At 44.5% G+C, this 22,776-nt stretch overlaps 1 protein-coding gene across 1 annotated transcript in view; it reads left to right on the plus strand.

Moving 5' to 3' along the window:
* Positions 1-824: 824 nt before the first annotated feature.
* LOC135177197 (protein LYRIC-like) overlaps positions 825-22,776 on the plus strand; it is a 32,386-nt gene continuing 10,434 nt past the window's right edge. The window contains exons 1-7 of the mRNA XM_064146849.1: positions 825-1,511; positions 12,392-12,451; positions 13,544-13,634; positions 14,989-15,057; positions 16,923-17,138; positions 18,990-19,064; positions 20,639-20,737. Coding sequence (XP_064002919.1) covers positions 825-1,511; positions 12,392-12,451; positions 13,544-13,634; positions 14,989-15,057; positions 16,923-17,138; positions 18,990-19,064; positions 20,639-20,737 — 1,297 coding nt within the window. The remainder of the gene's footprint in view (positions 1,512-12,391; positions 12,452-13,543; positions 13,635-14,988; positions 15,058-16,922; positions 17,139-18,989; positions 19,065-20,638; positions 20,738-22,776) is intronic.

Consider the following 22,776-nt stretch of genomic DNA (forward strand, 5'->3'; position numbering starts at 1 on the left):
CCTTCTGGGCTGTGAGCACACATTGCTGGCTCATCCCCAGCTTTTCATCCACCTGTACCCCCAAGTCCTTCTCCACAGGACTGCTCTTAATCTCTTTATCCTCCAGACCACATACATATCAGAGATTGCCTTGACCCAGGTACAGGACCTTACACTTGGCCTTGCTGAACCAGTTCATCTTTTCAATCTTGTCCAGGTTCCTCTGGATGATATCCTGTCCCTGTTAAAAGAGGCCATTCCCTTACCAGTCCTTTCTCTGTGCTGAGTTTACTACTAACGTGTTTTTCTTCTATTTTAACAAGCTTTACTTACTATTTTCTTTGTAGCAATATCCTCCAGCCCTAGTGAGTCCCACTGAGTTTGTGCCAGGTGCGAAACACCATCACGCTGAGAGACACACTTCTGAATTGGGAGATTGCTCCTTCCCTTCGTTGCTGTTTCACTGCTTATTCTCAGAGGCTGTCCCTCTAGATTGGCCAAGATGAAATCACCTGCCCTTACTCATCAGATGGCTGGAGAAATTTTCCATCCAGCAAAGCAAAGAGGTTTGTGGTTTGAGGCGCCCTGTTTAGCCTTGTGCTGGCGGTGACCAACTGTTAGCGGTTCAGCAGCAGACGAGGAAGCGGCAGGCGCTGTATCACACAGGCTGTTCCTGCCATCAGCGCAGGGATGCTGCTCGATAACGACACATTTGTCACGGCGCCTGCGAACAGAAGCACATTCCTGAAAAGTCTCTGTCTAGACTGGCGAACTGTGCAACAATGCACCACTTGTGAGCATCCCTGCGCGTCACCATCCTACATCAAACACCTGCTCTCCAAGGGATGCTGATGTTCGCATCTCCGCACCGCGCCGCCGCCGCGTTCCGTGTGCCGCTTGCGTTCTCGCAGAGCGAAGATTCGCTCGGTGCATTAACTCCTTCCTCCGCCCACGGGGCGAGCGGCAGAGCCCGCGGCCCCCCACCCCCCGCACCGCGCAACCGCCCTCCCGGCCAAACCCTTCGCAACGAGCCTCCCGTAAGCAGAGACGTGTCTGAGTCCCCCCGTGCTCCCCCCGCTCCCCTCCGCTACGACCAGCCGGTCCCGCCGCCCGGCACAGCTCCGCAGCCGCTGTGGTGCTGGCTCCTGGCTGCGGCAGCCAGCGCGGCTCCGACACCAACTTTCCGTGCGTGGCGGAGCGGAGCGGAGCATCCCCCGCCGCGGCCGCGGGAAACGGGGCCGGCCATGCTGGGTCCGGCAGTGCGGCTGGCACTGGGCGCGGGGGAACTGGTGCCGGCGGCCGCGGGGCTGCCGGGCCGGCTGCTGGCCCTGCTCTGGCCGGCGCTGGTGTTGGGGGCGGCCGCGCTGCTGCTCCGGCGCCGGCTGCGACGCGGCCGGGCCGCCGGGCAGGCGCGGGAGGAGGAGGAGGAGGAGGAGGAAGAGGAGGAGGAGGAGGAGGATGGCTCCGCCGGCACTCGGGCGGCCGGGGCGCTGCCGCCGCGGCATCTGGAGGAACAAAGACGCACGGTGCAGGTAAGGGCGGCGAGAAGATTCGCTCCCCGCCCGATCCCCGACACGGAGGTCTCCCCAGGACGAGCATCCTTCATGCTCCCCAGCATTTGTATCTCTTGCCTGTCTTTCACTCTGCAGCCCCTCCGGGCAGCTACGGGTGCACTCCATGTTCCGAACCTCGTCGGGCTGCTACCATCCCATTCCGTCTCATCCCATCCCATCCTGCACGCTCGGGAAGCCTGTCCAGCCTGGAGATGATGCGTCCCAAACCTCTTAGGGTGATTTAGGGGTTAGGGAGCTCAGCATTCCGCACTGATTCCGCCCCGTGGTGGCATCGAGATTCCAGTGCAAGGCAGCAGGTTGCGAGAGCACCTGGCCTGGGACTGCTGGTTTGATTGGCCTTTCTTCTGCCACTTTGCCTAACATTATAATTCCATCTGGGCATGATCCTGTTTACAGAGAATTAAGAAAACTAGTGCCCATCAGATTGAGGAGGAGGACACATGTAGAGTGTCTCTGCTATGATGTTGACGGAATGTGCCAATAATTTATATTTACATTTAGATTTACACTAGCCAAAGCTTCTCTAGTCATTCTTGCATTAATTTGTGCTAGAAGTGGTGAGTTGATGACCACTGCCACCTTGTTGAATATATGTTGTGAGTCTGGTATGAAGCACTGCCATGAAGTTTCTGTACGACATTGCCATGATTGCGTCGCTGTAAGCTGTCTGTAGCAGAACAGCTCAGGATAAATTACAGAAAACAATTTCACCAAGGTGTTGCAATATATGGAAAGTAAAACTCTCAAGAGAACATACTGAATGTAAGTGAGCATGTGCTTAAAAATAAGTACATCAAGCACTTATGAATGTTTTTATCTGCTATTAATATCTCCTAGGTTTCACTTCAGAGAAAGGCAAACTGAATTTGAGTTGTGTTTGTTTGGGTTTTTTGTTGTTTTTAGGTAGGTTATAAAATAAGTAGTTTTGTTCTTCATGAACACAAATGTGTCAGGCTTTCCATCACAGCACTAGATTGCAAGGTTCTATTATTTTACCATGACAATTTTAACTTCTATATGTATTATATTTTAATAAACTACTCCATTTCAGAGTATTTTTGTCTTTCATCAGTGAGTGCAGAATTGTGGCTTGTGACAGCACAGGTATCCTTGCATTAGTAAAGAACAATGAAGTCAAAAAGCAATCTGAACAGAACTGCCCATGTCAAGGGATGAAGAGGGATTTCAACAACGTTTTTTTAATAGCTTTGTAATCATCAATACTAGATAACCTGACCTGATTTCAGAATGCATTTAAATTATGCACAGCCACCAATTATTTGAGGCAGTGTAGGACAGAAAGGGGCACACACCACATTCTTGACAGAGACAGGCCTGATGCTGTAATGGTGGTGGGGTTATTAGTTCAAGCTAAAAACATCGATTTGGATAGATATTTTCTGGTCAGAGATGCTGTACCTCACAGGCCTGAATAGCAGAAACTAAAGAAGAGAAGGAAGAGAGAAACTGAAGGGATAGATTTGTTTACAGTCATCTGCAATGTCTATCCTTAATCTCATCCTTTGCTGCACTGAGCAATTCCTGCTCTTTAGGGGCTGGACTTCAGTAGCACCATCCTCTGTATGAGACCCACTGATTATTCTGTAAGACTAGAGGAGGCACAACATGGTCCTAAGGAGGCAGGGGATGAGAAGAAGAAAAATTACTTAAAAGACACTAAAGGAAGATAACCCGAGGAAAACATCTTACATGCTGAAATGAAAGAGTCAGGCACGTCCTCCCATGACAGTACCCTGCCTTTCTCTTCTCTATTTGTCTCTTTTGTTTTCTTTTCCCAACCCCCCATTCTCCACTGCTCCTTGTCATTTCCCATCATGTTATCTCTGTCTTTGGAACATCATATCCTTGAGGCAAAAACTTTATCTCCTCATGTAAGTGTAAGGCACTGCATGTTGCTTTGGCACTTAGCCAGCGCAAGGATGCCAGAACAGCAGAACACCTTTCATACACTGAAACTTGCATATGAAGATCTCTACCAAAGCAACATCACAGATACTATTCATAACAGTCTTCCATCCATAGACATGGCCAATGCCATAAGCACATAAGTGCACAGATAACACAGGATGGGAGCCCCTCTCTGCTGGCCTGCTGAGATATGAAGCTAAGAGACAAACTGCCTCCAGCACTCAGGTGTGTTGATACATCCCAGCAGCCAAACATCTGCATATCCTGAAGTGGTGGATAATTCTAGATCTGAATTAAAAGAAGCTAGGCAGTTAATTGTTTATTCTTTTTGGGAATGTGTGTTTGCTGGTGATTCCCAGCTGCTGCCCCATGAGTGGACTTTAAGACTGCCTTCCCTGGGGAATCAGCTTGTATCCCTAGGGCTGCAGTTCCTCTCATGTAAGACTGATCTCTGTTCCTGTCACCCCACAGCAATAGGCTGTCAGTGCCTGCCCACTTGCTATAGAGTGCACTGTACTCTCAACATCTGCAGGGCTCCTTCCCAGCTTGCAGCTCCCAGCCCTTCCAGCCACCTCCATTCAAATCCTCCCCAAGTTCGTGCCAATGAAATGCACGACTGTGTTGGTCTCTGCCAATGCCAGTGCTGCTGTCAGGCAGCGTTCAAGTTAACTATTTGTTAACTTTATGTGTAGCAGAGTAAAAGGCTAGAGAGATTTCTAGCCTCAGAGCAAGCTGTGCACCATAAGACCCAGTCTGAATTGCTTTCACAGCCTATATGAAATAAGCCTGTTGAACAAACTTTGTTCAGATGGGTTCATGGCCTCAACACAATCATAAAAAGCACATTTTGAATGTGATCTCATTATGCATTGCACATAACAAGTTACATTATGTCTGTAAAAAAATCTTTAGGACTGATGCTGCAGGGTGTTTAGTCTTTTTAAGGACAGCCTTTTCCCTAAAAAGGATTCTTTTAGGAAGGTGCTAACAAGAGTTGATGGAAGACAACAATATTACTGTTGAGTTTTGAACAATATTACTGTTGAGGTTTAGGGGTTGTGTTTATTCAGAGTTTCGGGGTTGTTCTGCAAACTGGTAAGTTCAATCATGCAGCTTTGCACAAATATAATGATACCATCTTCCTTAGGCTATTTATTTATTGAGTGAGTATTATCTGATGCATCCCAAAAGACAGCTTTCTGATTTTCAGAATGATCTTTCTAAAAACAGCAATACTTTTTGCCTCTTGAAGGCACCAGATCTAAAGATCAATCCTCTCAGCACCAGAGGCATAAAGACAAACCTTTTCTCCTGCCTTTTCATGTTATACGGTGTACTTCATGCCAATTCATCACAGCTGCACGATTATTTTCATACAGATGTCTTGGATGAGAACTGATTTCAGAAGTATCCTCCTGGAAGGTGTTGGAGTTTGGTAGTTGCCTCCTTCAAATGGAACCATGATCCCTTGTTGTAATGCTGCTCTAATTAGTTAGAACCACAAATCTCAGGTAACTGATTTCTTCCTCTGCACTCATGCTGAGGAAATCTCCTGTCTTTCCTCAGCTGTCTTGTCAGATGCTAAGACCAGCTGAGATGAGGCAGGTACCTGTCTGCTCCCTATGTTTATGGCTTCTGTATATGGTCTCCTGCACATGCTGGGAAGGCTGGCCCACAATGGGAGGATGTGTAACATAGGCAGCTGCACTCTAGGGCTGCTTCTCTAATTTTTCTTTTGGAATTGCCTTTTTGGAAAGAATGGTTAAGACTGCAGTTTGGCTCCTTGTCATCAGCCTGTATTCACTACCTGTTAGTGCTCAAGGGATTCTTACGGGCAAATTTATCCCTGTGAATATGTGTAGAGAAACAAGTTTCCTATGCTGATGGCTCGGGTCTTTTTCCCTGAGATTCTCAGAGTAGCCACTTGATGGGAGCACCACCACCTCTTTCATTCCTCTGCCAGGCACCTTACACAAAGAGAAAAGGTTCCTATATTCCCAGTAGGCATTTCCCATACGACTCTCTCTACTCATTGCACGTGTTTCACAAGTAATTTCCCCTCCATTTTCCTACTGGGAACACATTTTTCATTTGTCAGGGAAATTTAATAAAGTGGTTAATCTCTACACTATTGATCACAAACCATGACCCTGCTCTTCATTCCCTCTCCTCGGCAGGCATATGTCTGTTTCGTCATGAGCGAGCATGACCCAGAGCAGTGCCTGTGTGTTCTGCCATGCATGAAGAGCCTGTTTCCTTTACTAATCAATCCAGTATGTTTTTGTGGCTTGCCATTCTCACCTTACCAGAAACTGCCACTGTGTTATTATTTCTCAAGCTACTAGGACTGAGTAATTTTCTTTGAAGCTGATCCCTTCCTGTCTCTCCAATGGCCTTCTGATCAACTTGATCAACTCCATCTTTTTCCTCTGACAGATGCAGGCTTGTCCTTTGCCATTCACATGGTTCCCATTGGTTTGGGAAGTAAACTTCCCAGGCTGAAGTCCACCAGGAGGATAGGACCATGTGGCAAAGCCAGACTGGCCAGGATGTCTGCTTCCAGATACCAGATTTTATGAAAACTGGATTCAGAATTAATGAAACTGGGTGTACTGCATTGTTTCCCAAGGTGTTTGTCATGCAGATTGCTCATTGTCTGCTGATGGAGCAATGCAAGCTGTTGGCTGGCCACAGCAGCACTCTAGGCTGCTTAGCCTTTGCCTGAGCCTGTGCTTCCATGTGCAAATCTTTAGAGAGCGAACAGTGGGCTGCAAGCAGTATTGCAAATGTCTGACTCATAGTGTGCACTGTAGGCAGCAAAGATCAGATCTTCCAGAGGATGCTGACAGAGGTGAAGACTTTCTGCTCAGTTCTCAGCTTGTTGAAGGTCTACTGAGAAAGCTAGAGACTATAGTGATGTTTAGTAGTAAAACAGCTTGTTTCAGGGAAGCTAATGTCCTAATTAAAAAGAGGTTCTCTTTCTCTCTCTTTCCCTTTCTCTTTCCCTTTCCCTTTCCTTTTCCCTTTCTCTTTTTCTTTCATTTTATTTTTTTCTTCTTTCATTTTCTTTTTCTAATTTAGTGTATGTTGGTATTGTTTTTGCTGTACCAGTGTAGCCTTGTGGCCTAAGACCACCACATTTGTTTTGTGATGTAACATAAGGTGAAATAGAATCATAGAATAGAATCATAGAATCAACTAGGTTGGAAGAGACCTCCAAGCTCATCCAGTCCAACCTATCCCCCAGTGTTTTGCACTGGAAATGAGCACTAGGAAACAATGTAATTGAAGTACTTCTTAAATCTGGAAATGGTTTTATGTTTGCATGGATTTATGTTGCCAGGATAGGGTAGTTTTACTTCCTTTCATTTCCAGTGTCTAAGCCACTTAATTTGAGTTTTCTGAAAGTGGTAGCTGAAAACAATTTTCTGAATCTTTATTCATGTTCTTCAATGAATTCCCTGATTTCCAATGTGTGAAGCATATAATAGATCCCCTTGGGTTTCTTACACCACATTTATTCTGTCCTAGTATCCCTCTACTGGGGAAACCTTCGCAATGCTGCCTTGAGGAAGGCAATGTTAAGCACGTTCCCCAAGTGGCACAAAGGGCAGTTAAGGAGCTTGAAGCTGACGTTCATATAATTTTTAATTACTCCTGAACCCAGTTGGTGGCACTGAGATTGGAGAGCAGACTGATAGACACTTAACAAAGGTGCTTAGTTCTGGTAAAATGACTAGCCTCATGGAACTATTCAAAGGCATCAAAGTAAGTGTCTGGGGGTAAGGGTTTATGGCTTTGAATACATGGTTTATATATTAATAATTATTAACAACAAATAGTAACAACAACAACAAAAAAGTAATAACTGCTATGGAAATAATAACCAGGAATCATTAAATAATATTGATAAATATTATAAATAGCAAACCCAGTACTTTTCAACATTTGAAGACCTATCCCTTTGCCTTCTTTCTTTGTGACTTTGATAGATCTGTATTAACAGCATGAAATAAATTACACACTAGCTCAAGAGAATAAAGGTTTCAGAGCAATCACCAGAAAATATAACCCCAGGTTACATATAAAGGAAAAAAAAGGCAGAGGGTGTGTGGGGAAATCCTGTTCCATTGGGTCACAAACCAAATGACCGTGAACTAAAAATAATCTTCCTATTGTTCCACAGAATGTGAGTGGAAATTAATATGCTAAGTCTGATTCCATTTAAAGTTCCAATTCCATTTCTCTGCATATATTTAATGTATTTGGAAGTGCACTAATGACTGCATACAATCACTTAATGCAGTGGGTTTAGATGTGTTCTCCTTCCACAAAACTACATTTTTCATTTAAAAAAAATAGATAAAATTAATTTCTCTTTAATAGGTCCATTAGATTAAAGGCAATAAAATAATGAACATTCCTTTTTTTTCCCTTCTCAGAATGGCCAAAAGGCATAATGTAGAAGCATGACTAATCCTGTATCCTAAGGGCTTGGAAAGGGAAGAATAGGGTAGGGTGGGGTTCCTGAGCTGCACAGCCAGCTTACTGCATGAAAAGGGGATGGATAAAGACAGGATTTAATAGGTCAGGCTAGAATAATACCTTTCCACTGAAAGGAAGTTGAACTCTGTAAAAGTACTTGGTGATGAAAGGAATGGAACTGCTGCTGTTACTGAAGGACAGTGGAGATGCAACAGACATTTCAACTTTGAAGGAAGAGCATCACCAGAGGGGTGAGCTATTTGATGATCATCAGTCAGTGGTCAGGTCTGGTATTTTTCTTGCACTCAGCTGCTCATTAGGAAGGATGCAACAAGGTTGAAGAGTGCCAGGTGGGTATTTGAGGCCAAATAGCCAGTCAGTCAGCATGAAGACCCCTGGGATATTGTAAAAGGCTGTCATCAGGATCTTTTTAACCTCTTAATCAGTGATGGAGAGTGAGAGGAATGTTTGCCTAGTAGATGAAGTATCATTTAAGTAGGAAATGTTGTCCTTGTCTGGTAAAAGTATACAGCAGTCAGACTGGCAAAGTATTAAAGTGCTGCAGCATTTCCAGCTACTTGCTTGCTGTCATTTATATGAAGAGAAGGTCCAGGAACATGATCCTGCCCCAGCTGAGCCAAGTCTGTCAGAGACAATATAGTTTGTATCTTTGCTAATTCTCTTTTGCACTCAACATTTTCCCTCTGGAGTTCTCTCTGCTCCGTACAGCCTCAGGCTGTGCTCACTTATGGCAGCCTGGGGGAGGAAGACAGTTGCATATCCTTAATCTTGACACCTCCTCTTCTCTGCCTGTAGTCCCTCATGCTTTCAGAAGCATCTTGATGTAAAGAGAAGCTAACAGGAGGTGGGATGTCTCTTATCCTCTGTGTATATATAAAAGAAGGCAAAAAAGCATCCTCCTCCTCCTCACCTCGCAAGCTGGCACTGCTGTTTCTGTTGCCAGTGGTGGCAATCTTGCTGGAAGTGCCTTAACCTGGGAGGTCCTATTTGCAAAGCCTTTAGAAGCTGGTGAAGATTTCGTGACCAGAACTGGGAAATCACAGGAGTTTGTTGAAATTGGAAAGGAATATTGCATTTACATGTTGTGTTGCTTTCCTTAGTCTCACATTCATCCCATAAAATTCAGGGTTTTTGAAGCCCTGTGTCATACAGTGGAAAGTCACAACCTCCCCCACCCCTAAGATTTTATACTGCATAGGAATTGTACACTTAGACATGATCTATTTGTATTTTCACACATTCAGTTGGGCAGAATAGCATGCTAAGAATGGAAGTACAGTGTGAGCTCAAGATCTTCCTTATCTAAGTAGTTCAAATTTTCACTAAAATTCCTTGTGTTTTGTATTTTCTGTCTGCCACACTGTAAGAGAGGCTGCCTCTCTCCCTGCTGCAGGCAGAGTGGGATTTTTTTCCCTTGAGCAGAGCAGTATATGGAAAATAGTCTGGTTTGTTGTGGCACTTATGGAGTGCCTCTAGTAAATGAACCTGAGAGTCTCAGAGCAGAGATGACAGCTTGTGAGAAACACAGAAAGACGGCTGGGTTTTCAGACAGAAACACAGAAACAATTATCAAGGCAATCCCAAACACAAATCCAGGCTGGGCAGTGACTGGCAGGAGAGCAGCCCTGAGGAGAGGGACTTGGGGGTGCTGGTGGATGAGAAGCTCAACATGAGCCAGCAGTGTGCACTTGCAGCCCAGAAAGCCAACCAGATCCTGGGCTGCATCAGGAGAGGTGCTGCCAACAGGGCAAGGGAGGTGATTCTCCCCCTCTACTCTGCTCTGGTGAGACCCCACCTGGAGTACTGCATCCAGTTCTGGAGCCCCCATTACAAGAAGGATGATCAGATGCTGGAGCATGTCCAGAGAAGGGCCACTGGGATGCTCAGAGGGCTGGAGCAGCTCTGCTATGAGGACAGACTGAAAGAGTTGGGACTTCTCAGTCTGGAGAAGAGGAGGCTCTGAAGTGACCTTCTTGTGGCCTTTCAGTATCTGAAGGGGGCCTGCAAAAAAGCTGGAGAGGGACTTTTCAGGATATCAGGGAGTGACAGGACTAGGGGGAATGGAGCAAAGCTGGAGATGGGTAGGGTCAGGCTGGAGGTCAGGAGGAAGTTGTTCAGCATGAGAGTGGTGAGAGGCTGGAATGAGTTGCCCAGGGAGGTGGTTGAGGCCTCATCCCTGGAGGTGTTTAAGGCCAGGCTGGCTGAGGCTGTGGGCAGCCTGTTCTAGGGTAGGGTGTCCCTGCCCATGGCAGGGAGGTTGGAATTAGATGATCCTTGTGGTCCCTTCCAACCCTGACTGATTCTATGATTCAATGATTTTGTGTTGTTATCTGAGTGTTGAGAATATAATAGTGAACAATTGTGTTGTTTACAATTGGCAGCTAAGGGACACAAAAGAGATGTGGACCATTTGGTCTAAGCCTATAATTTGAAGTGAGTGGAATTACTGATGTAATCAGGCAGGGATTTTGGCTTCGTTGCTGTGCTATTTTTTTAGTGGAAGATCCAGAATCAGTGTTGTGTGTGGGGTCAGAGTGGTATGTAGCAACGTCTGCTATTTTGGGGCTTCCTCTCCAGATAACTGTGGTGTGTCAGTTGAATGCCAGCTTACTACTGCATACTACACCTTTGTCCACAACAAGCTTGTAATGGGTTCAGGTTTTCAAGCCAGCATCTCCAGGAATGAAGCACTTGCCAGCATGCAGGTGCCTGTCACGCTGTCTTTAAATGCATTTCAAATCAGACCTGTGTGAGACTCATCAAAAATAGCTCTAAAATCTCCAGAATACCAAATAACTAAGCATTATCAGGCTTTAGAACTGCTGCCCCACTGGCTTTGATGAGGACGAGCGTCAGCAATCACCCACAGGGCTTTATTTACTGCTAACTAATCGCAGACGTCAGCAGAGATTCTGTTTCTCCTCTCGGAAGAATGTGCTATAGGTCCTGAGGAAGTTTGGGAGTGCCTTTGGGATAACACCAAACGTGCTTTTGTCCCCCAACGTGTGAGAGCAGTAAGCTCGCCCGTCGCAAGGTGGCTCTGAGGCTTTGCCTCTCGCGTCTGGGACGAGGCACCCCTGCTGCCTCAAGGGATGCGGCCATCTAGTGAGCCTTTCGAGTTAAAAACCTCAGGTTTCAGGTTTTCCTGATTTACCATACAGTGTTTTGCAGAACGTGCTTATTTCTCTCTCTCTCTCTCATTAATTGCACATTACTCTTCACCCTGCTAATTACATCTGTGACAGCACACAGCAAGCACCGCTCCTCTGCACCTGAACCAGGGCAGGTTGCATCTTCCAGCATGCGTGCAGCTAAACTCTGTCACAGTGTCTTGAGGAAAGAGATGACTTGTAAGGCTGGGAAGGAGGAGCAGATGGAATGTATTAGCAGTCTTCCCTTCCTCCAGAGGACTGTAGGCACCTGAAGCCCTTCACCACCAACTTGTGAGAGAGTGCCCACTGTTTGGTGATGTGAGGGAACAGCTTTGGGCTGTTTTGCTGCCCGTAGGGATGACTTCATCTGCCAGGCATCAAGGCTCCCTGTCATCCTTGTCCCAGGCAGAGGTGAAGGTTGAAACTGGGACGAGGGTGACAGCCTGGGGCAGACTATGCCTTCAGGTTCAGCTTGGCATCCCAAAAGTTCTAATGATACTGAAAGAATCCCAGGCAGCATCAGACTGGGGTTGCATTGCATAAGGAGGACAAGATGGGCAAGTGCCAGAGAGAAACAGAGACAGGCTATAGGAGGGGAATCTGCCTTTTCTCAGATTCTGCTGCCACATCAGTGGCCATCACTGGCACAGACCTTGTTGTCTCAGCTGCAGATCTGCACCTTCCCAACCTAGTAGCTGGAGGTCACCCATTGCCAGTGAATTCTGAGATGACCAAGACATTAATCAAACCGTAATTTGAAAACTCCGTACACTCTCATGGTTCAGTTTACACAATCTAGGTAGGATGAAAGCTATTCTTGTAGTTGGTCAGGTAGGCTTAAGGGGGAACATAAGGTCCACCCCAGCCAGTAAACAAGAATTAAAATAAGCCTTCTCTTGTCTGTGCTGCTTTTTTTAAAGACAGGCTTACCCTATTTGAAAAACATCTTTGATCCTAGACAAATCTTAGGATAAACCACAAATATGTCTGCTTTGGAATAAATCTATGCAGGGCTTCTGGATTTACATTCATAAAGGCTTATCTAACACTAATTAATTTGGAATAAATTAACTCAGATTGAAACAAGGACACAAATTCTAGCCCAGATTTGTACTGTGGTTTGTTTAGCTGTGTCTTTCAGTCTATCATGTGTAGTATAGAAATGTATTAAAATAGTTGCAATCATTCATATATATGTAATATATATGCACATGCAAATTCCATAATGCATTTTTGATGTCCATTTTCTAGGTTCCAGTGAATGGCCAGCTTATAAGACCAGCCAATACCAAAGAGAAAAAGCTCCTCAAGGTATCAGCAAAGTTTATTTATTATTTTTCAAGTGACACTTGTCTTTAGAATGTTCCTTATTTGGTAGTCCTTTTTAAAGATAATGTGTTGTTCCTGTGGTCAGAGCACTTAAGAGATGACTTAGGGATATAAGACTGTCTAAAACTAAGCACTACAGTCACACTGTGGTGCTTATCACTGCCACTGCAAGTGGGAGCTTGGATCTCCTATATTTCCTGGATGAGGCACTTAATGCCATGGTCTAGTTGATTGGATAGGGCAGGGTGATAGGTTGGACTGGATGATCTTGGAGGTCTCTTCCAACCTGGTTGATTCTATGATTCTGTGATTCTATGATTCAGTTCCAGCTCTGATATTGGACATTTCCTGGGGTCTAGGCAAGGGTTTTCTCTTGGGCATTGAGCATTTGTACTAGTGTGGAGGAAAATGTCTGTACTTTACAACCACTTGCAAGTGATGAGCAGCTCCTGCAGCCTGGGTCAGGAAGCCTATTCCTGGCAGGGGTATCCTGTCCTGGAAAAGCCAAGAACCACTGTGTGAAAATTAGAACATTCAAAATTGAAGGTTTAAAGTTAGCTCTACTGTTTCATCAAGCTCTATGAAAATGGCCTCAGCCACTGCTGTGCCCTTTCAGGTTAGTGTAAGCTGTAGACACCCTCAGTAACAATAGGCTGATTGTGATTAAGCATAGGCAGAGTCCTAACTCTTGATTTCAGCACTTGTGATTGTAAAAGGGGTAAATAAGTTTAGGTTTTTCTCCTTCATAAGAAGAAAGTTAGGGCTTAGGAATGATGAATGAAAATCTTACTGTAGAGCAGGTGCCTGAATTAAAAAGTCAGACTTCTAACCTAGCAGATAAGCCAAATTTTGTAGGGCAAAAGCTATAGCACTCACCGATTTGGCAATTTGCAACAAAATCTGCTCAGCAGACTTTGCACCTCCTTAAAGACTTCAGTGACCTATTGCTGTCTCTGAGTACCACCATGTGGTCTCCATTTCAAAGCTGTTGCCCTGACTCTTTATTGTTTCATGGTGAAACTATAACAAATAACCTATTTTATCTTTGTGCCATGGATTTCCTGTATACTGTAGCCTAAGAAGAAGAGAAAAGCCCAGTATTCAGAAAAGAAGATACCCAAAGACTTGCTTTCTGTGGAAAGAGACAAACTGCAAGAGGAGGAAGGTAACAAAAGATCTGGTTCTTCTGTTATCTAATTTATATTTGCAAATGAAGTGGGATGAAATATCTCAAAAGGATAGCCTTCTTCACTATTCTAGAGTTCTGCATTACTGGGAAAAACTGAGAGTTTGAGAACTATGTGCATCATCTGCTCCTTATTACCTGCAGAGTAATGGACAGAGACCACGTGGTTTTCTGCCACACTTCTCGGGGACACAGGGACAGCAGATCTGCAGATGAAGAAGCATCTCTGAAGTAGCCAGAGGTTCACTGGGTAGTGGAGTCCTGTCTTTGTGCTTTTAATCTAATCAGGTAGCCTCTGCCATGCTGATACCCAGGTGAAGCTGTGGTCTTCCCAGGCAGCATTTTGTTATGCCCACGACTGAGACTGGTAATGGCACTGCAGTTATATGCAGCCAATTTCTCAGACGTTCACGAAAAAAGCCAAGATCTTTGGGTACAAGCAAATCTGGCAGAGGCCAGCAAGGCTCAGGGAACTTGAATTTCACTGAAAAATACATTGTGTCCCATGAGCCCCTCTCTGCCTCCTCCCACCAAGGGTCATACTGAAAACAACACAGTCTAAGCTTTTCTGGGCTTAAAAGATTATAATGTGATTAGTGGGGTGGTGAGAGCAAGAGAAGCCCTCACTGCTGCTGGACCAGAGTCCTCCCTGTGGGCCCTGGTGTCAGGAGTGGAGCACCTTTGAGGCTGTCAGGGAAGGAGGGGAAAGAGCAGAAGCTTCCTTCAAAGAGATGTTTAGGTTTTTGAACAGATGAGCCAGCTGAACTCTTTGGCACTTAATTCGGGGATGCTTTGCAGAAAGTGTTTGTCTCTGAAATCTAGAGACTGTTTTTCCCTTTAGTAGCCATTTGCATCAGGTCCTCCCCTGAGGAGGAGCCACATCAATGTGAATTAAAGTATGTGGAATTCAGCTGCACATCAGAGCGTCACCACATTGCAGAACAAGCCCTTGAGTATGTTTAGGGCTAGGGAAAGCCAGTAAATTGAAGCCTTGTTTGAGAGTTAGTTTTTTCATGAATGTCAGATGCACAAGGCAGTTGATAGGCTGTTGTGACATCTCTCCTGATGCAAAGGAGTGCTGCATCAGGCTGACACAAAACTATGTGCAGTTACATGAGTCAGGACATAAAACAGACAGGTTTGTGATGGGGATTTCTCATGGAATGCATTTTTGCAGACAGCAAATGCTGCACAAAGGGAAGATGCTTCACAAGACCAAGCAGGGACTCACTGCCTTCACACTTTTACAGCCAGCATCAGAAACTACCAGAAACTCTTTATCCTTGGCATTAAGGAATAAAAGATTAAAAATTACTTTTGCTCTGTGTTGTAGGAGTTTGGCAGACCAAGATCAGCAGTCGAGAAAAGAGACACTTAAGGAAGGAGAGGCTGAAACAAAAAGGTAAATGTACAGGCTCAGTTCACACACTTGATCTGTCTGGGCTTGTCACTTCTCACTTCCGAGCATCTTTCTGTTTGCTCTGTTCATGACTCAGCAGCAAAATCTTTGCACTTACTTAGGCTATTTGCTTAGGAAAAGACAGCTTTGGAAACTCTTATGTGGAAGCTTGAATTTTACTTGAGACTTTCATTAAAACATGTAGTATTACCCACAGGATTTTGAAAGCAAATGTCTGCTAGGTCCCAGATCTGCTAAAGGTCTGTCACAGTGTGGATTAATTATTTTTGTGTGATTTGACAGAAGTTGCCTGGTAATGGATGCATAAAAACTTGTGTAAATTACCAAGTTCCAAACAAGATCTTTAATACAGGCCTGCCCAGACTAAACAGCTATAGAAGAGGCACATAGTCTTACCCTAATGAGATAGAATAAAACATTCATTTGTGCTCACTCAACTCCATTTTTCCTTTAGTGATTTCACAGTGTCTGCCATGCCTATATGCATTTCTACTAATTATGTTATTACAACACTGGAAATGTTTTAATTATCTCTGATAAAATGATCACTATAGTACATTTAATATATTAGAGTAACTTAGAAGCTAAGATAGAAGTTGTGATTTGGAGGACAGAGGAAAATAAATGTGGGTACTTGGGTACTGTCTGCAGTAGACTATCTTAAAAGTGCTCACAGATGTACTACTAAAATTAAAGGACAAGTGAGGAGCAAATTTTAATCTGAAAATATACAGACATTTAGGGACCACTTCTTTTACCTGAATTACACAGAGCTAAATAACAAGAGTTTGTACTTTTAACTCTTATACTATTTATTCTTGGTGTTAAATATCTGTGTGATGGTCTCTAAAGGCTTAAGGTATTGAGGTCTCTACTTGCTTCCCAGCAAAGTGGATGGGTCCCCATTTAGCTCTCTTCATGTAAGTTTGATTTTTGGCATTGTTGGTGCCAGCTGCATGTGCAAGCTGCATGTCTAGAATGTGTGGTTAGCACTAAGCCTATGCAGACATTAAATGCTTTTCTGGCCTAATGGAAGGGAGCTCCGTGGACCAAATCATATAGGAAGCACCAGAAGTCCTTGGTGCAGTCCTGGAGCCTGGGTTGTGCATCAGGCTAAACTAGGTGATCATGGTGGCCCTGCTTAGTGCAGATGTTAGAGATCAGTGAAATGTGATCTTCCAGGAAGAAGCCATAACCCAAGTGCTGATTGCTATTTCCTAGCAGGGAAGAAGCAGCAGCAGCAGTTTTGCAAAGGTGGGGTTGACATTGGCAGTTGTCTCCTTCCTTTCAGAGCCCCAGGAAAATGTTTTGCTGTTCTGAAGGCTGAAGTCACAAAGTGCTTTAGAAGTCCTTTGCAACAAAAGATGCTAGAGATAATAGTCATTATTTATAATATCCATGTGTCTGGCAGTAACTTCTCTAGCAGCCTTGAACTACCAACATCCAAGAGGTTTGCTTTCTTTCTCCTTGGAGGTCTCGCTGTTCTTTTTCTCTCCTTTTACTGCTCTTATTCCCAGCTGGACTCTGGAGGCCTTGAACCACCCTTGCAGTCAGGGAAGGATGCTCAAGGCCTTTGTGGTGCCCTATCATCTCCTGTGAGACTCGTTGCTGAACTGTGTGGTGCTCCCATACTCACAGTCTTCATGTTTGATGCCTTGGTGTCCCACGCCAGGGGCTCTCCTTGTTATTGTTGTATCTGTAAATAATTTCAGTTATAATATAGCCATTACATCTGATGAATTTAGACCTGCTGAGTTTAGATCAGGAATAGCTCTGTTGTTTCCCTTGTACAAATTCTTCACTGTAATTAAAAATAATGACGACTCACAATGTTTATTCCCGGGAAGACCCCAGCAGAGCATTCCTGGGTACCTCGGCAGTTCAGCCAGCCTTTGACTGGAATGGGAAAGCAGCAGTGTGGCCAGTCACAAAGGACACTAGTGGTGGTGGAAAAGCTGTTCTTGTTGCCAAGACAGAGTGTGGGACTGTACTGAAGGCCTCAGGAAACACACGGGAAGAATCAGCAACCTCCCGATCAGAAGAGGATGTTTTCTCCAACATAGGTGAGTGTCATCATTCAAGCATTGCAGAGTACATTTGTTCTGCACACATAGAATCATAGAATCAACCAGGTTGGAAGAGACCTCCAAGATCATGCAGTCCAACCTAGCACACAGCCCTAGCCAGTCAACTAGACCATGGCACTAAGTGCCTCAGCCAGTCTTTTCTTGAACACCTTCAGGGACGGTGACTCCACCACCTCCCTGGGCAGCCCATTCCAATGCCAATCACTCTCTCTGTCAAGAACTTCCTCCTAACATCCAGCCTAGACCTCCCCAGGCACAGCTTGTGACTGTGTCCCCTTGTTCTGTTGCTGGTTGTCTGGCAGAAGAGATGAACCCCCACCTGGCTGTGACCTCCCTTCAGGTAGTTGTAGACAGCAATGAGGTCATCCCTGAGCCTCCTCTTCTCCAGGCTAAACAACCCCAGCTCCCTCAGCCTCTCCTCATAGGGTTTGTGTTCCAGGCCTCTTAACAGCTTTGTTGCCCTTCTCTGGACACGTTCCAGTATGCAGTGTTGCCCCACCACCACCTTTGAACCCTGTTAGTTGTCATTTATTTTCCAGCAATGTGAAAAGAGGTCTTTTTGGCATGAGTTTTTTCTGTGTTGAGGAATATGTGTTGGGTGCAAGTTGGTTTCTATCCACAGTTATTTAATATTCAGTTCCTTTGCAACCAAAGACTTTCCTATTGAGGATGCTCACACAAGGTCAGAGTTAAGCTTCAAGGAATATCTGTGCATTTCAAAGCAAGATGAGGCAGAGTATTCCTAAGTCAGTTTAGATATCTGAGAGTCAGAAATAGTCTGTTCATGCTGGAGCTGTGCTGTACCTGCACAGCTTATTGGACACCTTGTCAGTGTTCAAGTGAGGTAATTTAGAGCTACTTTGGGTCTCAGGTGTGATGTTGGGACATTCTGTATGTAACAAGCTGCAGATGGGAAGCTGCATCTCTAAAACTTCAGACACTTTAAAAGCAGTGAAAGTATGGATTGCTAGGCCATATCAGATCTCTCACTGGTATTTGCAGACTTTTCATTTCCATCATGGTTTAGCTTTTATGGCAAAGTTATGTCTCACATTGTATTTCTGTGGTGGCTGAGACTATAGATTCTAGATCAATACTAGTAATTAATAACTAGGTGGTAACTGAACCTTTATGTCGGTCTTTGTACTACTCTTTCTAATTTTCTGGTAGGGTGGGAGAGTTATGAGTTAAAATCCATAGTGGTTATTACTTCTTTTTTTGCTATTTTTAAAAAGCATTTGACTTGCTTTACAATCTGACAGATCAATCAATTCCTGATGGCTGGATCAATTGGTGTATAAGGCCATAGGATGACTCACCTTCGGTAGCAGTAGCCCAGTCTGGTGATTCAGAGGATGGTCTCAGGTCCCTCTTACATAGGTTGCTTGCTCTGGTAGAGTTCTTTTTTTGCAAAGTATAGGGTTGATTGGGGGAGAACATTACTACCATTTTTCACTCTAATGCTTTCAAAAGGCCAAATTCCAAGCTGATACATGATGACAACTTGTGCCAGTTGTGCACAAAGGGGACTTCAGTTCAGATGGGTGGGGAATTTGATTAAGCACAGATAAGTGCCATGCTGGTGTGATGTTCACTTTGAAGGACTGAGAAGGTGTTCATGCTGACTGTGCTGGACTCTCTCTGTCCACAGAAGATAGTTTCTCCTTTCTTGCATCTTCTCCAGCAACAGCACTGGCTGCAAGCTTGAGATGGAAAGAACACGGAAGGGCTGTAATGGAATTGGGAGTGTCAGGTAGAAACTACAGTTGCCACCTGTGAATATGATATCACATTTGGGGTTATTGTTTGTCTGCTTTTTAAATGCAGGAACATGGGATATTGCAGAAGTACAATCTTGTCCTGTGACCTTTGGGACATTATCAGAGTTGTCCAGGGAATTAGGTGAGTGGTTTCTCTTTGGACTTCCATCTGAATTCTTCTACTGCTTTCTTAGACAATTGGTTTAAAACTATGCTCACATACAGGTCTTTTTCCTCACTGCCACATTTCATTAGTCACCCTCCCAGACAACAAGATTGCTTGTATCTGTAATCCAGCACACCAGAATTTTAAGGAGTGACTTCAAAACATTTTATTTAGCACTTCCCAAATGTGTATCTCATTTCAGAATAAAAAAAAAAAAAAACAAAACCAAAAACACACACACAAAAAAAGCCTCTTCAGCAAATTCTGTGTTAGATTTACCTCCACAGAAGATTTTTGTTGGGTTCTGATGAGCAACAAATTCAGAGAATTTCAAACTGAGGGAGGGAGCAAATGCCCAGGCTGGAGAGCGTCTGTTAGAGGCCGCCTAGCCAGCAGCTTGCTCTCCAGCACAGAGAGAGTTTTTCAGCTTGAGCCTCTCCATACACTGCCTTGAGAAGGATGGAGCATCTCCTAGTTTTGCATTAAACCTTGAGGTTCTTTTCTGGCTTTCACTTTGCCTCTCCCTTCAACTGTCAGTCCTCCTCACTGCCCGGCTCTGGGCACTACTGATTCATACATTCTCTGCCTACCAGAAACACAAATTTGTCTGGAGACCCAACTGGCTAATGAATACAATGTCTGGTCCTTAATCTTTTAGAGGTGCTAATGGAAAGCAAATATGCATATAAAGGCAAATAGTGTGTGTGATGTAAGTCAGAATGCTGACATTCACTTCTAAAGCCAGACATGGTAGTCAATATAATACAGATCATGTTTAATTGTCTATATTCCAACACTGCATCAGTGGACTGAAGCAATTCCTAATGTACAAGTAGTCAATGGGGAGAAATACTTGTTAACATCTGCACTTACACAGAAGAAAAAAATCAAGGGGAAGGGAAGAAAGGAAGAATTAGAGATATGGGAAAAAACCTGTGTACAAAAGAAGATACTAGCCTGCTATGTGCAAACCTCAGAAAGAGGCTGAGGGGAGTCATTCAGAGAGGCATTTGAATCCTTCTGGTTGCTTTAGTTGTCAAAAATAATCTTCAAAAGACTTTTATCTCTACTTTTTACTCCATCAACTTTCTGTCATCTGTGTTCTTTCTTGGAGTAATTCATTTGGTAATTATGGATTTGTGTTAGAATGAGCAGAAGCTTTCTCACTGGAGGTGGTGGGAGTTGGAGCTGGATACACTGGATACGGCTTTTGTTCTGCAAGAACTATAGCTCCCTCCTCACATCTCCAGCAGAGATGTGTCAGCAGTTTACATCTCTACCTATTGTTAGTGTGGTGGATTGTAGTGGATTGTTTTAAATAACTTATGCATATAGTATCCTTGTCCAGCCTTCATTAATGAGCATTGTGATAAGCAGCACATAATGCATGTCTTAAATTACATAACATCCAGGCATCGTGATGTAGCAAGCAGATAAAAGCACAATTAATTGGTTTTAATAATGTGAATATACCTTGTCATTATCTTTTAGGTATGGGAGGGTTTGGGGTTTTTTTGTTTTTAAAAAATAAGGGTATTTTTTGCACGCAGATAATGTGAAGACTAAGTCATCTGAGGACAGTCCTTTCAAGTGCTGTTGGCACACCAGCTCAACTTTCCTCCCCACAGACGATGCGTGGCAGGGACAGGGTATGTCTCTTTGCTCTCCTATCGAAACACAAGCCTGATAATAATGATGCCCTTTGAAGTCTGCTCCCTAAGCCTCAAAAATCAGAGTCTACTTCCTATGTGGCTTATTCACACAAGGTTGGTAGAGGCAAGGAAAAAAATCTAGCTTGGCTCTGATTCTGGGCAGGTGCCTAGACCTGCTGTAAACTTGGTCAGAGCTGCAAGCAGTCTGCAGGGGAACTTTGAGAAGGGTGAGAATATGCAATTTATTTATATTTTTGTGCAGAAGTTGACTCAAAAAAAAAAAAAAAAAAAAAGGAAGGATGCTGTAGGTACAATGTTGTTCTGTGCACACACACTGCTGTGCAAAGTGTAATTAAAGCTTCTGGGCAGCAAGACCAGCTGTAGGGAGGCTGTCTGAAGGCTCCTTGTAGCCCTGTGTCCTCTTTCCAGCAGCTGCACACAGCAGTTGCTTGCAGATATGCACAGGAACAGGGCAAGCACAGGGCGATCCCTTTGTATGCTCAGCAGAGTGAGTGGGTCAGGGACTTCCTGAGTCAGAGGCAACAGTATTGGGCTCTGTGGTTAAAAAAAACACATTAGCAATCATTTCAGATTACTAAATCTGTGAAATGGATTCAAAGTTAGGTTTGGTTTTCATAAATGAAGCATTGTGTTTCCCTCCCTCCCATCTCTGGGTGGGGAAGGTGGGGCTGAGTGACCTCTTTCCAGACAGCCTGCAGCCTGGGCTTGTTGAAGTGGCCAGGGAAGAGCTGTGGAGAGGACAGAATGCTGCTAGAGCATGGAGTAGCTTTGCCAAAACCTAAAATTTCCTCTGTAATACCTAGAACCCAGATACAGAATTAAGCTCCAGTGGTCTGTGACAATTAAGATTTCTGTCTTTTTGTGGATAGTGTTTTTTTTTTTTCCTTAACAAAATCTACTTGAAAGGCTGCTGTGGCTCCTGAATGGCTGGAAGAATTTGGCATGAGCAGTGTGGGTATTAGACAGCCTTTTCGTTTGACCTTTTGGTCAGGATTGAGTAAATTATCTATTTATATCCCCAGATGCTGGGAGGCCTTACCCTGCTCTTGCAGGAATGGTGGTTGATGAGCTGAGAAGACTCCTTCTTTCTGTAGCTGCTTTGATTACCTTAAGCACAGGACATCCCAGAGTGGTTGAATGTATCTCACAGTATCACAGTATTATCAGGGTTGGAAGAGACCTCACAGATCATCAAGTCCAACCCTTTACCACAGAGCTCAAGGCTACACCATGGCACCAAGTGCCACGTCCAATCCTGCCTTGAACAGCTCCAGGGACGGCGACTCCACCACCTCCTCGGGCAGCCCATTCCAGTGTCCAATGACTCTCTCAGTGAAGAACTTTCTCCTCACCTCGAGCCTAAATTTCCCCTGGCTTAGCTTGAGGCTGTGTCCTCTTGTTCTGGCGCTGGCCACCTGAGAGAAGACAGCAACCTCCCCCTGGCCACAACCACCCCTCAGGTAGTTGTAGTTGTATTGCAGAGAAAAGGCTTCTGACATCTCGTTTCCTTGCCCAGTAATAACTGAGGCTCTGCAGCAGATGCATCGGCTTGGCCATCAGAGGATTTTATAAATAGCATAGTTTGCTTTTAAAAAAACCCAACCAAACAAAACCAAAATCCAGGCCCAGGCATTCCCCTCCCTTAGAGTTTTGTTTGTTTACCCCTACGTTGCTGCTAGTGAGTGCTCAGTCCTTTGTGACTGCTGAGGGTGGCAATGTAGGCTGCTCTTCATTAGCCTTTCCTTGCATTGCATTTAGTACATGTCACGCTTGGAACACTGTGGATTTGACCTACAGTTGCAGAGCCAGGCAGAGCTCTGCTTTTTCGGTGCCATGTCTGCCTGAGAGCAGAACACAGAAGCAAATTCAGCAGCTTGCAATTGCAAACGTTGGAGCAGAAGCATTTTGACTGAAAGCAGAAATGAAAGGCTTTCTGCCTGACTTACAGCTTGCTTTTTAGTAGTAGTGAGTTTTTTCATTGGAATCATCAGCCTTCATACTGATGCAGAGGGGAG

Source organism: Pogoniulus pusillus, chromosome 7 (assembly GCF_015220805.1).
Source record: "Pogoniulus pusillus isolate bPogPus1 chromosome 7, bPogPus1.pri, whole genome shotgun sequence".
In the NCBI taxonomy this organism is placed as follows: domain Eukaryota; kingdom Metazoa; phylum Chordata; class Aves; order Piciformes; family Lybiidae; genus Pogoniulus; species Pogoniulus pusillus.